General features: G+C 41.0%; 1 protein-coding gene and 2 non-coding genes across 12 annotated transcripts in view; all 3 read left to right on the top strand.

Annotated features, from left to right (window-relative positions):
• Window positions 1-15,185, top strand: part of htt (huntingtin) — a 51,496-nt gene that overhangs the window by 21,189 nt on the left and 15,122 nt on the right. For 9 of the 10 annotated variants that reach the window (XM_061881355.1, XM_061881349.1, XM_061881353.1 and 6 more), the window contains 36 exons: window positions 1,270-1,370; window positions 1,571-1,717; window positions 2,917-3,037; window positions 3,127-3,272; window positions 3,354-3,538; window positions 3,663-3,877; window positions 3,957-4,083; window positions 4,170-4,294; window positions 4,857-4,967; window positions 5,090-5,167; window positions 5,421-5,644; window positions 5,755-5,833; window positions 5,917-6,078; window positions 6,154-6,209; window positions 6,320-6,468; window positions 6,551-6,687; window positions 6,774-6,890; window positions 7,319-7,441; window positions 7,535-7,794; window positions 7,897-8,039; window positions 8,137-8,365; window positions 8,907-9,048; window positions 9,167-9,346; window positions 9,852-10,028; window positions 10,130-10,206; window positions 10,392-10,527; window positions 10,602-10,724; window positions 10,822-11,029; window positions 11,208-11,353; window positions 13,586-13,763; window positions 13,853-13,951; window positions 14,037-14,221; window positions 14,315-14,441; window positions 14,529-14,632; window positions 14,812-14,966; window positions 15,041-15,180. In XM_061881355.1, the coding sequence (XP_061737339.1) occupies window positions 1,270-1,370; window positions 1,571-1,717; window positions 2,917-3,037; window positions 3,127-3,272; window positions 3,354-3,538; window positions 3,663-3,877; window positions 3,957-4,083; window positions 4,170-4,294; window positions 4,857-4,967; window positions 5,090-5,167; window positions 5,421-5,644; window positions 5,755-5,833; window positions 5,917-6,078; window positions 6,154-6,209; window positions 6,320-6,468; window positions 6,551-6,687; window positions 6,774-6,890; window positions 7,319-7,441; window positions 7,535-7,794; window positions 7,897-8,039; window positions 8,137-8,365; window positions 8,907-9,048; window positions 9,167-9,346; window positions 9,852-10,028; window positions 10,130-10,206; window positions 10,392-10,527; window positions 10,602-10,724; window positions 10,822-11,029; window positions 11,208-11,353; window positions 13,586-13,763; window positions 13,853-13,951; window positions 14,037-14,221; window positions 14,315-14,441; window positions 14,529-14,632; window positions 14,812-14,966; window positions 15,041-15,180 (5,212 nt within the window). The remainder of the gene's footprint in view (window positions 1-1,269; window positions 1,371-1,570; window positions 1,718-2,916; window positions 3,038-3,126; window positions 3,273-3,353; window positions 3,539-3,662; window positions 3,878-3,956; window positions 4,084-4,169; window positions 4,295-4,856; window positions 4,968-5,089; window positions 5,168-5,420; window positions 5,645-5,754; window positions 5,834-5,916; window positions 6,079-6,153; window positions 6,210-6,319; window positions 6,469-6,550; window positions 6,688-6,773; window positions 6,891-7,318; window positions 7,442-7,534; window positions 7,795-7,896; window positions 8,040-8,136; window positions 8,366-8,906; window positions 9,049-9,166; window positions 9,347-9,851; window positions 10,029-10,129; window positions 10,207-10,391; window positions 10,528-10,601; window positions 10,725-10,821; window positions 11,030-11,207; window positions 11,354-13,585; window positions 13,764-13,852; window positions 13,952-14,036; window positions 14,222-14,314; window positions 14,442-14,528; window positions 14,633-14,811; window positions 14,967-15,040; window positions 15,181-15,185) is intronic. The other variant, XM_061881351.1, reaches the window with a different exon arrangement.
• On the top strand, window positions 5,214-5,343 carry LOC133539414 (small Cajal body-specific RNA 14). Its single transcript, XR_009803366.1, has one exon. It is a non-coding gene; the product is annotated as a small Cajal body-specific RNA 14 (non-coding RNA).
• Window positions 7,016-7,145, top strand: LOC133539413 (small Cajal body-specific RNA 14). Its single transcript, XR_009803365.1, has one exon. It is a non-coding gene; the product is annotated as a small Cajal body-specific RNA 14 (non-coding RNA).

A 15,185-nucleotide genomic window follows, 5' to 3' on the forward strand; every position in this document is an offset into this window, starting at 1 on the left:
TACCCCTTTTGCAGTAGGGCTGTCTTGGACTAATGATTTTTGTAGTCGATCCTGATTCGTTAGATTTTACCCATAGTTGATGATCAGTCAAATCTATGGTGGCGTTTGCAAGGTAACAGATTGTGGTATGTGGTCCACTGACTCGTCACTAGGTGTCAGTCATGTCACATGGATGTACATACAGCCACAGGAAGGGAGAAAAATGATAATGAGGAACGCTATGATTATATGACCCTTTCAAAGTTAATTAAATAAATGTAAAAAAAAAAACGTCAAACAGAAACGTAATAACTAAGCATAAAATATGATTAGAGAAAATAACAATACAATCCACTACTTTGCTGGAAAAATTATTGGTAGCAGGAGACAGTGAGGAAAGAGGGAGAGGAAGGGATGAGTTATGTCAGGGTCTTATGTGTTTTGCTCTCGTCCATTACAGTTAATTTCAAAGAATGGATGGTTACAGCTGTAAACTTGCTCACTTTAACTTTATTTAAATTTCATTAAACACACTGGTCATACTTCAAGGATTAAACTAATTTAATTGTCTTAGCAGCACACATGACAGACATGAGATGGTATGAAATTTAGTACCCTAGATCCCAGATTTAGCCCAATGTTTTGTGTCACATTTAAACATTACCCCAGCAACCTCTGTTGCCTAGGAACATTTACATTACTGTACATTTTGTTTTGAACACTACTGGCCACTGCTTTATTTAGGAAAAAAACTCAACACTAAACTCAAAATGATCTTCCACCAACCACACATTCACTTCTATGATGAAGGAATAATAACATAACAAAATGCTAGAGTATGTTTAAAATTCGGATGCTGGTAAACGCACCATCTGGCGAACTGGCGGGCAATAAGGAAGTATTGTGAAGACATACACCTGGGGATAGGTTGATTGGCAACAGTAAATTAGCCCAAGTGTGTGAATGTGAATGTGAGTGTTGTCTGTCTATCTGTGTTGGCCCTGTGATGAGATGGTGACTTGTCCAGAGTGTACCCTGCCCTCTGCCTTAGTGCAGCTGGGATAGCCTCCAGGCTCCCCGCGACACCATATTCTATGGTGTAAATGTTGCTCCACAGTCACATTTTTAACCCTCTGTCAGAGTAGCATCTGCAAACAGTTTGTGGAGACGTGCCCTTTGGATGAAAATAAATCAGACTCTGATTCGAGTTGTAGACTGTTCTAAGACACCCCTACTATGCAGTGTTTATTTTGATTTTAAATTGATTTCATTAATTTTCTTTCATTATAGCGTCTTCGGCTGCAGGAAAGGGTTTTAAATGATGTAGTCATTTGCCTGCTGGGAGATGAAGACCCCAGAGTCAGACATGTGGCAGCTTCTGCTGCTAGCAGGTACACTTTTTTATCAACTAATTTGTCCAATGTCTAATTGGTCAATCCACACTTTTTCCCACCTTCATTCACTATGCAGATGTAACCTAAACACAAACAGAATGTCTGAAATGTGTGGACTATGATTTAATGTAATTTAATTTAATTGCCACATGGAGGTTAATAATGATTTGTTTCCCTTCCTTTTTTGACACTCACAGACTGGTTTCTAGATTGTTTTACGACTGTGACCAGGGCCAAACAGACCCTGTTGTTGCTATTGCCCGAGACCAGAGTTCAGTTTACCTGCAGCTGCTGATGCATGAGGCGCAACCCCCCTCCCAATTTACAGTGAGCACAATCACAAGGTAACTATATATCTACTACATGGATCCATCAAGTTAAAGATATTACAATAATTTAAACTCAGAGCAAATGTTTGATTTGATAACAAATGTAGCTTTCCCCTGACTTGAATGAAGTATTTGAAATTGCACAATGTTAGAAAATGTGCTAAATTACGCTTATTCTAAAGCTGGGGTGTCCAAACTTTTTCCACAGAGGGCCGCACACGGAAACATTTAAGCATGTGGGGGCCATTTTGATATTTTTCATTTTCAAACCATAACAAAATATATGGATTTTTTTTTTTAATCCTTAGGGCTCCTGGGGAGCATAGAGGGTTTCAGTCACTAAAATGTTAAAAATAAGTCAAATTATTATTATTTTTTTAAATTTAATGCTTACAGTAAATCTTTGTCAACTTGAGGTTGATATAAAGTAAAACAAATAAGGTTTTATGCCTTTTCTGTCAAAGACAACTTTTTTTTCATAGTAAAACTGAAATATGCTGTATTTATATAGATAGTATTTATTGATTCCTTCAGGAGAGTTCCTTTATTTAGCAATTAAAGCCCTCAAAGAGCAATAATGCAGGACACCATTGATTTTAATTATTTAATATTTTTTACTTTTCACAATGAAAAGTTAAATAAAATCCTACTAAATATATTTGAGATCCGAAAGGTTCCCCACTCATAAAGTGATACATTTTTATTATTTTTTCTTTTTCTTTTTAACACTTAAATTTCAAGATCAACTTCCGATATATCTGTCGATTTTAAGTTTGAACTATTATTTTGTTTGTTTTATGCTCTTTTGTCAAAACTTTGATGTTTTTATATGGCAACCACACAACATATGCAATATTTTTTCCACATAAAACATTTTAAAGTGATAATTTTTATGTAATAATTCATTATAGCACAGATATTTTTGTCCTTTTTTTTTTTTGAGCAATGGAAAAAAAAGAAAATAAAGACAAAAGGGAAAAAAAACTGCCTGCATGGCAGCTTTGTGTCAAGTTCAACATTGCCACTTTTTCCTCATTAGATTTCACCTCATTCCACTTTTTTTTAATGTTTTTTTTTTATTTTTGCAATACTATTAATTTTAAATTTTTGCAGAATGTGTGGCGGGCCGGTAAACGATTAGCAGCGGGCTGCAAATGGCCCCCGGGCCGCACTTTGGACACCCCTGTTCTAAAGTCTTTTTTTTTGTGTGCTAGGACTTATCGGGGCTTTAACCTGTCCAACACCGTTTCTGACGTCACTCTGGAAAACAACTTGTCTCGGGTTGTCACTGCTATCTCCCACGTGTTCACGTCCTCTATCTCCAGAGCCCTGACTGTGAGCTCTCACATTGATTTTGCGTTGGATCATCTTGCAATTGAAAACTAAATATATTATGTAAATTTGTGTAATTTTTTTCTGTTAAGTTTGGCTGCTGTGAAGCGCTCTGTCTCCTGGCTTCACATTTTCCAGTGTGCACATGGAGCACAGGCTGGCACTGCGGCTACATTAACTCCCTTAATAGCGTTTCATCTCGAGCCAATCTCAACCGCAGCCGTGGCAGGGCCCTCAGGTCTGTGCACACAGTTACCGACATTTTATTTCCCTGTGTATGTATATATGTCTGATTTTTCTTTTTTTCCCTCTTATTCAGTCTTCCCCAGTCTAGCAGTGCTCCATCCTCCTCAATCTCCAACTCCTCTGCACCTGATGTGGAAAGAAGGACTTTAACATTGGGAGTGACCAACATGGTACTCTCCTTACTGTCATCTGCCTGGTTTCCACTGGATCTTTCTGCACATCAGGATGCCTTGATGCTAGCTGGAAACCTGCTCACTGGTGACCGATACATACAAATGACCAACAGCTAATAATTGATGTAGCTTTGAAAGTACACTTTAAAGAGGTACAAATTGATCAGAACAAATTGCCAATGTTATTTTTTTCATTTTTGCCTTTTAAGCAGTGGCTCCTAAATGCATGCGCAACCCCTGGGGTGGTGAGGAAGAAGGAAATGGTGGCAACAGTGGAGGATCAAATAAGATTGAGGAACCCTGGGCAGCGTTGTCAGAGCGCTCCCTGGTGGCATTGGTGGACCAGCTTTTTTCTCACCTGCTGAAGGTGCTCAACATCTGCACACATGTTCTAGATGACACTCCGCCTGGACCAGCAGTTAAGGTTGGATTCTCCCATTACATATAACATCATTTTTGTAACAATGAACAGAATGTGTAATTCATAATAACTCTTCCTGCAGGCCACACTGCCCTCCCTGAGCAACACTGCCTCCCTGAGTCCGATCCGCAGGAAGGGCAAAGAGAAGGAGGCCTCCGATCCCAATGCTTTGCCTTTGAGCCCAAAGAAAAGCAATGAGGTTAACGCGGGTATGTAACACACAAACCACAGCACCCATCAGACCTCTTTGTTTTTTGTAAATATTTTACAAGTTTTCATGCTTTTTTGGGGGCAGGCAGAGCTATCGACAGTACAAGTGGGACAGCTGTAAACAAGTCTAACAATCTTGGCAGCTTCTATCACTTGCCACCTTACCTCAAGCTCTATGATGTTCTGAAAGCAACTCATGCCAATTACAAGGTGATTTTGATAAAGCTACTTTCTGGTTAACCAGAAACGTATTTTAAGTTGTTGTATGCTATGGATAGGCAGCTGCAGAGTTGCTGCTATTTTTGGCTGTGTTGAGCATTTTCTCCCTCCCTCTTCCAGTTTGGACCATGTAAACTATGGCCAATGTAACACACATGCATGCGCATGAGTTACATTTGTTGTCAGCCACTGTAAGTGATTTGGCAAAGTTTAGCTACTAAGATTTGCTAATGTTGTAGCTCATCTACACAGCATGACTTCAAAATATTGATCGATTCTGTGGGATTGCTTCTGTGTATGTTCACGCACTCTGGGAGTGTACGTGTATGGCGTGAATGACAGCCATTATCACCAATGACTCTGTTTGAGCCAAACTGCAATTTATTTTAAATTAGTAAATTGTGAGACATAGACATTTAATTGTTCAATCTGTTCTTGTTAACCACTGTTGATAACATTTGCTCGCTAGTGTTAATGTTCTTAAATATTTATTTTTATTTTATTATTATTTTTGAGGCGTTGCCATCCAGCAAATTTAACTTGTTTTTGTTAGGTGACGTTGGACCTTCACAGTAGCCAGGAGAAGTTTGGGGGTTTTCTGCGTGCTGCTTTGGATGTTCTGTCTCAGCTGCTGGAGCTGGCCACACTTCATGACATCAACAAAGTGAGTATCTCTCTAATGGACAGTGTCAAATAATTTCTCGGGGGGTAGCTCACCCGTTCTACAAAACAAGGCCCTTCATTAGAATGCATTTTCAAAATTGTCACATTTTTCTTCCTACGTAGTGTGTAGAGGAAATTTTGGGGTACCTCAAGTCTTGTTTCTCCCGAGAACCTACCATGGCTACCATTTGTGTTCAGCAGGTTAGTACATGGCCTAGATATGACATTGCTTAGTCTTGGATAGTGTGTGGCAGTTTCCATACGGTTACAACACTGAGCAGTGTGTTGCCACCAGGGACTCCACACAGAGTAAGGTTGGATCCTGCCGACAGGGCCTGTAAAGGTGTTGGCTTCCCTGTGCGATGGTTCCATACACTTTGATTTAAAAAAAATGGCATTCAGTGAGAGGATGAGTTTGAAAATTAAATTATTTGTAAAATAATTTATTTTTCAGTTGTTGAAGACCCTATTTGGCACCAACTTGGCATCCCAGTATGAGGGTGTTCTGAGTGGACCGTGCCGTGCCCAGGGCAAGGTACTTCGTCTTGGTTCATCCAGCCTCAGACCAGGCCTGTACCACTACTGCTTCATGGCACCATACACACACTTCACACAGGCTCTGGCTGATGCCAGTCTGCGTAACATGGTGCAAGCTGAGCAAGAGCAGGATACTTCTGGGTGGGTCTAAATGCACGGACCAGATGCAAGAAAATATATTTTATTAAGTGTGCCATCGAAAATGCATTGTGATGTGTCAAATTATTTGGTACTGCGTCATCTATTTCCAGATGGTTTGATGTGATGCAGAAGGCGTCTAACCAGCTGAGGTCCAACATCGCAAATGCAACACGCCAAAGAGGAGACAAGGTAATATATTTCCCATTTCCTCTGTGTTAACTGATGTCAGATTACCAAATATGTGTTATCAAATAATTTCAATGTTTACACAGAATGCCATTCACAATCACATCCGTCTTTTCGAACCACTGGTGATTAAAGCCTTAAAGCAGTACACCACCAGCACATCTGTGACTCTGCAAAGACAAGTTTTGGACCTTCTTGCCCAGCTTGTGCAGCTCCGAGTTAACTACTGCCTGTTGGACTCTGATCAGGTTCAATGGATATGCTGAATTCTATGATCGGCAATTGTTTATTTTTCCTTACCACTTCATTTGTTTTTGTTGCAGGTCTTCATAGGGTTTGTCCTGAAACAGTTTGAATATATCGAAGTGGGACAGTTTAGGTATGTTTCCTCAAATATCCATTGACTATTTAAAGTAATTGTTACATTTTTAGACAATACTTCCACATATCCGGGCTGTTTTACAAAATACATTGTGTGTTTTCTTTCAGAGATTCGGAGGCTATCATACCAAATATCTTCTTCTTCCTCGTACTGTTGTCCTACGAACGCTACCATTCCAAGCAGATAATCAGTATCCCCAAAATCATCCAACTGTGTGATGGCATCATGGCAAGCGGAAGGAAAGCAGTCACACATGGTGATAAGAGCACGAAAGAAATCACTCCTAAAAATATTTGTTAATACAGTACTTCTAACACAACTTCTTCTTATTTCTGCAGCAATCCCTGCCTTGCAGCCAATAGTACATGACCTGTTTGTCCTGAGGGGCTCAAACAAGGCAGATGCAGGAAAAGAGCTGGATACACAGAAAGAAGTGGTGGTTTCCATGTTGCTCAGACTTGTTCAGTACCACCAGGTACACTGTCAAGTGATTGCAGCGATTTTCACATTATCAAGACAAGTCTTTCTTTCGCGCCTACATTTTTTTCATGTGTGATGCAGGTTTTGGAGATGTTCATCCTTGTTCTACAGCAGTGTCACAAAGAAAATGAGGACAAGTGGAAGAGATTGTCCCGACAAATTGCAGATGTGATTCTTCCCATGATTGCCAAACAGCAGGTAACACATGTTATTTGAAAACAAAACAAAAAAACTAATACCTTCCATTTGTTGCATTATCCTTTATTTGTATTCAGAAAGTTAGCACTTTGTGTATGCATGACAGTGGTTTGTTTGGCTTTTTTGTGGCTGTCTCCATACGGGTACAGCACTAAGTAGTGTGTTGCCACCATGGACTCCACACATAGTGAGGCTGGATCCTGCCGACAGGGCCTGTAAAGACGTTGGTTTTCCTGTGCGATGGTTCCATACAATCTATAATTTAACATATTTATTGATACGTTCTGTAATTTAATGTATTTACTCTGAGCATTGAATTTGGTAATAAAATTGTCTGTTGTAGTTTATCATTAGACTTTTACAATGCTGTGGAGATGTCCATGCTGCAATGAAATTGGCAAAATGTTTAATTTGGTGTATCCGGACAGATGCATCTGGACTCCCCTGAGGCTTTGGGGGTGTTAAACACACTTTTTGAGACCGTAGCGCCCTCCTCTCTTAGGCCTGTGGATATGTTGCTCAAAAGTATGTTCATCACCCCGGCTACTATGGTGAGACATCACCACTTACACAATTTAGCATTCATTTTATTTATTTTTTATTTTTTAAGTTGATGAACTATAATCCATGTCCCATTACTTTAGGCGTCTGTGACAACAGTCCAACTGTGGGTGTCCGGTATCTTGGCAGTGCTCAGGGTACTAGTCTCTCAGTCAACTGAAGACATTGTATTATCACGAGTGCACGAGCTGGCCCTTTCCCCGCATCTCCTTTCCTGCAACACTATCCACCGCCTCCATCAGCACAGCCCCTCCCCAAATGGGCCCCCTGCTTCTGATTCATTTGCCAATCCGGAACCTAATGGTAATGCACAAAAAGCCGTGCCAGAAGAAACTTTTGCCAGGTTAGTGTTTCACTGATCAAAAGTATAAGTATGCCTTATATTTGGGTCCTCCTGAAATATGGTCGTATAATTAGATTTTTATGTTTTTGGGGCCACTTTTAGATTTTTGCTCCAAATAGTTGGAGTGTTGCTGGAAGAAATTTCCTCCAGACATGTTAAAGTGGACATTACTGAGGAGCAACACACTTTTTATTGCCAGCAGTTGGGCACATTGCTCATGTGTCTTATCCACATCTTCAAAAGTGGTGGGTGTTCATCAAATTTTAGATATAACAAGCAGCCTTTCATTTTGACAGTGTTAATATATGAGGCCGTTGTTTACCCATTTGTTCTTCAATCCAGGAATGTTCCGTAGAATCACAGCTGCAGCCAGCCGCCTTTTGATGGCTGAGAGTGCTAATGGCCCGAGTGACTCTGAGGCTGGGCTTTACTACCATTTGGAGTCTCTAAACTGCATGGTGCAGGGCCTGATCACCACCCATCCTTCCCTTGTGCTGCTCTGGTGCCAAGTCCTACTCCTAATCAACTACACAAACTACTCCTGGTGGGCTGAGGTTCACCAGACGCCAAAGTAAGATGATATATTTGGGCAGAATGCCAGAGATACTGGCAAACAATTAAGATAAGAGAGGTGTTTCATTTAGCACCAAGAAATTGTTTTGGCCCTGGCTCTTTTTTAAACTCCCGATGATCTGTGACTGTAGCTTGCTTTTACCACGTAGTACAACTACATTAAATGGCATGAGAATTATACTACTTATTAACACATCGAGTCTGCCACAGAATTAAACAAAACTCACAAAAAGCAACATAAATTGAATTTGTATTTGTAAACACATTTGTTTTACTTTCATGTTTTGCTTACTTTTTGTCTGTCTTACAGTGTCCGTAATTTAAATGTACTTGCATCATGGCCAGTTGTGCAAATAATGACCATTATGATTTCATCTCAATTTAAGCTTGACTAGCAGATGAGCAAAGTTTCGTTGTGACTATGGTAGGCAGACATGACAGCCTTTGTGTGGTTGATTGAGATCAATCTGAATCTGAATAGCACGGCCAATTCACTGTGAACCTGCTGTGAATTACCCATTCCTCGCCTTTTTTTTTAGAAGACAAAGCCTATCGTGCACAAAACTGCTGAGCCCTCACTCTTCCGGAGAAAGCGAGGACAACAAGCCTGAGTCCCAATTAACCATGGTTAACAGAGAGATTGTCCGCAGGGGAGCCCTGATCCTCTTCTGTGATTATGTGGTAAGATTGTTGGACTACAACAGAAATTAATATACAGTACTAAGTCAATATTATTGCACAAGTGCTAAATCCCTGCTGTTTTCTGCATTATATTTACATTACACCTGTATTTTTTTAGTGTCAGAACCTCCATGACTCAGAACATCTTACCTGGCTGATAGTCAACCATGTGAGTGATCTCATCAGCCTTTCTCATGAGCCGCCCGTACAGGATTTCATCAGTGCTGTGCACCGAAATTCAGCTGCCAGCGGCCTCTTTATCCAAGCCATTCAGTCTCGCTGTGACAACCTGACCACTGTAAGTACTTTTATCACGTTTTTTTCAATCATTATGTATGTGTGTGTGTGTGTATATACAGATATATATATATATATATATATATATATATATATATATATATATATATATATATATATATATATATATATATATATACACGTGTGTGTATGTATATATGTATGTGTGTGTGTATATATATACATATGTGTGTGTGTATGTATATATATATTTACATGTGTATATATTTACACGTGTGTATTTGTGTGTGTGTGTATATGTATGTTTATGTGTGTTTGCGTGTACATTTTTGAATATATATCTATGTGTGTATATATACATAGCGAGTCAAAAGCCGAAAAAATATATTTATTTTTTTATTTTTTATTTTTATTTGTGGCGGCCGTAATTCTTTCGTGTGTGTGTATATGTATATATATATATATATATATATATACACTGTATATGTATGTATAAATGTATATACACCTTGTATTTAAATGCGTTCCCCATCTCTTCTGAGTAGCCTACCATGTTGAAGAAGACATTGCAGTGCTTAGAAGGAATCCACCTCAGTCAGTCTGGCTCCCTGCTGATGCTGTATGTGGACAAGATGCTCAGCACACCCTTCAGGGTTCTGGCCCGTATGGTAGACACGCTGGCGTGTCGCAGGGTAGAGATGCTGTTGGCTGAGACGTTACAGGTTTTTACACATTCCCTAATTTATGAAGAAAAACAGCAAACTGAGTTGAACTACTTTTGAGGTTATAGTTTGCAATAATCTTTAATTTATCTACCTTCCAGAACAGTATAGCCCAGCTGCCTGTGGAAGAACTGGACAGAATCCAGGAGTACCTTCAAAGCAGTAACTTAGCTCCAAGGTAATGCTCCATGGCATTACTGTCTTTTTGAGTTGAGCTTTAAAAGGGTTTCCAGAACACTTCTAATTCAAATGCAACATTGAATTAAAAGCATTGATGAGTCATTTCTATTCAGTTTAAATAATTAGTGTTAGTGGATCTGGGAAAAAAATACCTCATAACCATAATTTTTTTTCTCATCACAGGCATCAGAGGTTCTACTCCCTGCTGGACAGGTTCCGAGCCACTGTTGCTGAAACCAGTAGCCCAGTCCCTCCTGTGACATCACACCCCTTAGATGGGGATCCACCTCCTGCCCCTGAACTGGTCATTGCCGATAAGGTGAGGAATCTGAATTGGTCTTTTTTTCCATTAAAAAAAATATTTTTGAAATTTAAAGCTTCATTTTTTTGTAGGAGTGGTATGTGACTCTTGTGAAGTGTCAGTGTTGTCTCCGTGGAGATGTGTCTCTGTTGGAGACAACAGAACTCCTTACCAAGCTGCCTCCCACTGATGTTTTAAGCATCATGAGATGCGAGGTAAGTGTGCATGCTAATGAACTTGATGTGCTACCTTTTTTGTATAGCCTGCTTGTATAAGTTGACCAAAATAAACCGGTTCTCTGTGCACTGACAGACATTCAACCTCAGTCTGCTATGTCCGTGCCTTAGCATGGGAGTACAGCGATTAACACGGGGTCAGGGGTCACTCTTGTTGGAGACGGCGTGGCAGGTGACCTCAGAGCAACTTGCTGGCGTTACAAAGTCACTTCCTTCACCGCACCAGTCCTTTTTGCCACCTCCTCATCCACAGTCTTACTGGACCCAACTTGGTGATGTGTATGGTAAGGAATTACAGACTAGCATTTGTGCATTGCATTTAAACTGATTCTGGAGTGATCATTTTGAACTTGAAATTACTTAAAGTGAGCTCATCATTTTTTTTTTTGTAAAGATGTTTCATATCTTGGAAAGTCAGTCTTTCTTTTTTCCTTCAATTTTTCATGCTTTGCTATGTTTCAGATGAGCCAGGTTTCTACACCCGGGTTTTAGCCCTTTGCAGAGCACTATCCCAGTACCTCCTAAGTGTAAACCAACTTCCACCTTCATTTCATATTCTCTCTGACAAAGAAGACCTCATCACTACTTTCACCTGCACTGCAGCTGAGGTAAAACACTATATTTGTATCAACAGTTAGGTTTCAGACTGCAATTTCAGGCTGCAAGTCAGTGTTGAGCAGACCTGGGCAAATTACGGCCTGTGGGCCATATGCTTTTCCACCCAGCCCACAGGACGACTCCAATTAATTTTTTAAACCTTTTCCATCGAAACTGAAGCTGCCAATACGATGTGCAGTGCATTTTTCAAACTACCCTAAATCTTGAACTATAGTGAGCAGGGTTGTTCCGTTACCAATAATATAGTACCGGTACCAAAATGTATATCGATACTTTTCCAAATAAAGGGAACTATAAAAAAATGTAATATTGGCTTTATTTTAACAGAAAATCTTACAATACATTAAACACTCACAGTCAAAGAACAATTTTACAAGGTTAAAATATAAAATGAAAGGCATTAAACACATTGGGCTTTTCTTGTTGCACACAAAGAACAATTTAAAATGTTCCATATTACAGGGAAATCCTTACCATTACCAAGAATTAGGTAAGAATAGAAAAAAGTTTTACTGACATTTTATTACATTATTTATGATTTATGGTTTCCACTCCTGGTCAGTGCTTTAGGAAATATACAATTAATAATTAAGTACTAAAAACAAAACAATGTATGCATGTACACAGATAAGCCATGTAGCAGGTAAAACACATTTATTAAAGATAAAAAAAGATAATTTCACCTGCATTAGTTGACGTTCGATGGCCGATCTTAACTCCACTAGTATTTGGCGTCAAGCCAAGCTGCTGTGTGCGCGTCTGCGTATCTACATGTACACAACAGAGGAGCTAGTTAACTCATGAGAGTAGCGTGTGTGTTTGCAAGAATGTCAACGTGTTGGCTGAATGACGTCAGTGAGTGAGTGAGCGAGTAAAGAGAGGGGAGAGGGAACGTGTGCACTGCGCAGTAAAGGGATGAACAACCAGATTGTCACAAATTGGCGGCCTCGATTCCTGACCGGAAAGCGAAGTGAATGGTGTTACCCTCGACAAAAACCTCCACCCTTGTGCTCCACGACTGTGGTCTGCATGGGGGCCGAACAGCATGACAGGTGTAACAACTAAATGTTTACCTGTCACTCTTTATAACTCATTGTGCAGATCTGAATGCTTATTATTTAAGTGTTTACCTAAGTTTGAAACAACGGTGGTGATACTAAACGCCACATTTGGCGAGGCGTGTTTTAAAGCAGCTGTTGTTAGAGTAGCGTATGTGTGTGTGTGTGTGCTCCTTTAAGATGGCAGCATGTGGGGTGAGTGATGTGAGTGAGTGAGTGGGCAAGTAAGGAGAGGTTGCAGTAGCATGTGCAGGAGTGTTAATAGCATGGTGGATGTCCAGTTGTGCCTTGTCGAAATTATAAATAAAGTGACCAACTTGAAACTAATCGACGACCTCGTCATTCCGACCAAATAGCAGAGCTTTACGCACCCATTGCCGGGTAAAGTGAAGAGTACTAACCCTGACAAAACATCTGCCCTGTAGAGAACGTCTCCCCTGCGCTCCTCGACAAGCAGGAAAGGTGTAAAACAGCACTTGCAGCACGAAGCCTCCCTGTTTAATGCGTCTCCTTTATTGTTAGTTTTAAAGCCCAGAGACCTCCATAAAAGCTAATTAGCCTTCACCTCAAGGACTGCGAACAATTTGAGCTAAGCTGAAGCTTATGTTTCTAGAACTTTAACGGGCTCATAGTGATGTTACTAGTAGTTGAGTTGTAGAGGACTGGGAGATGTTTATTATAATTTCGGGAGAGTCCGCTGCCTTATGCTTACCTACTAAACACCTTTCTGCTCACCCCACCTGCCTGTGCCGTGAGCGCTGACTCCATGCGCTCTGAATACGCACTGCTGATTGGCTGTTACCGCTGTGCGTGTAACCAATCAGATGGTTCTTTGGGTGGGACAATGTTGAGGGACAGCAGCACAGCAGAGAGACGTACTGACAGGGGAGGCAGAACCAAGCCGAGCAGCTTATTAAGATGTTAGTTTAGGCGATGGCTCTTTGTTGTTAAGGCAGCCGCCTTAACATTGCGGGAAACCCTGTATATGTACATAAATACAACAGTACACACCGACCCCCAAGCGCATTTTCACCGTCAAATGTGCCCAGCGAGTCTAAATACTTGTGATTTTAAATATAAAATACAGTTTTTTTCGGACCCATAATGCTGGTACTTATTTTAGTGTCACTATTTGTCATGTTTTTTTTTCGTGGTTGTGCCCAGGTCATAGTGTGGCGTCTGCTCCAGGATCAGCTCCCCCTGAGTGTGGACCTGCAGTGGGCTTTGGCCTGTCTGTGCCTAGCTCTGCAGCAGCCTTGCATCTGGAACAAACTGTCCACCCCAGAGTACGCCACACACACATGTTCTCTCATCTACTGCCTGCGTCTCATTATGGTTGCCGGTAAGGAGAACAGTGAAGAGTGTGTGTGTTGATTGCTGTTAACATGTTATATCCTGCTTTAAAAAGCGTTCTTTGCTTTGGAATCCAAGTGGCTGTGAGTCCTGGAGACCAGCTTCTGCTCCCAGAAAAGAAGAAAAATCTTACGAGGGATGCTGATGGTGATGAAGTTGATTCACCACATACTAAGCGTGAGGATTCACTTACGGGAATTTGCTTCTCTAAACATACCTTGTGCATGGCTGGGGAATATGTGACTTAACTTTTGGGTTGCAGACAAGTGCGAGTGGCAAGCATGTGAGATCATGGCAGAGCTGGTGGAAGGCCTGCAGAGCATACTTTCCTTGGGACATCCAAGAAACAGTGCAATCCCTGCTTTTCTAACTCCAACCTTGCGCAACATTGTGATCAGTATTGCTCGACTGCCTCTGGTCAACAGCTTTACTCGAGTCCCTCCTCTGGTCAGTGTGTTTTCTGTGTTTGGTGGGGTAGGATGGGGGTGGGGCAGTGTGCTTTACAAATACATGTATTTGACAGACATCAAAACTTTTTAGGTTTGGAAACTGGGCTGGTCCCCACAGTCAGGAGGAGAGTTTGGCACAACATTGCCTGAGATCCCTTTGGACTTCCTGCAGGAAAAGGATGTCTTTAGAGAGTTCCTGTATCGGATAAACACACTTGGTAGAGGAAAAACACGACTGGGATTATATCAAGTTAAATTATACTTCAAGGGTTTTTTATTGTAAGATAATGTTCTGTCTGCTTCAGGTTGGAGCAGCAGGACTCAGTTTGAGGAGACATGGGCCACTTTGCTGGGAGTGCTGGTGACTCAACCAATCACAATGGACCAGGAGGAGGAGACTCAGCAAGAGGTGATTATTTTACCAAATAAAACATTCATTCTTGTTTTACAGACTACCTGTACTAATGCAAATGTGCATCAAATGTTGCATGTTTTCCCAGAGAATCACTGTTGTTACAATGACTAAATACTGCTATATACACGCAATAATGTGGTTAATGTCTGATGTACATCTGTTTAACACTGAAGGAGGATTTAGAGCGTACCCAGTTGAATGTGTTGGCAGTGCAGGCCATCACCAGCCTGGTGCTGAGCGCCATGACACTGCCCACTGCTGGCAACCCTGCAGTCAGCTGTCTGGAACAGCAGCCTCGTAACAAGAGCCTCAAGGCCCTGGAGACAAGGTAGATTTTCATTGTTGTCTTTCCACGTACCCATAAAGGGTGTGCTTTTGGTAATGTTTTGAATTTGTGCCCAGGTTTGGAAGGAAACTGGCAGTTATCAGGGGTGAGGTTGAGAGGGAAATACAAGCTCTCGTCTCTAAGAAAGACAACATTCCCACGCACCACTCCTACCATGCCTGGGACCCGGTGCCCTCTTTGTCAGCAGCCTCAGCAGGTAGC

This window comes from Nerophis ophidion, linkage group LG20 (genome assembly GCF_033978795.1).
Source record: "Nerophis ophidion isolate RoL-2023_Sa linkage group LG20, RoL_Noph_v1.0, whole genome shotgun sequence".
Classification (NCBI taxonomy): domain Eukaryota; kingdom Metazoa; phylum Chordata; class Actinopteri; order Syngnathiformes; family Syngnathidae; genus Nerophis; species Nerophis ophidion.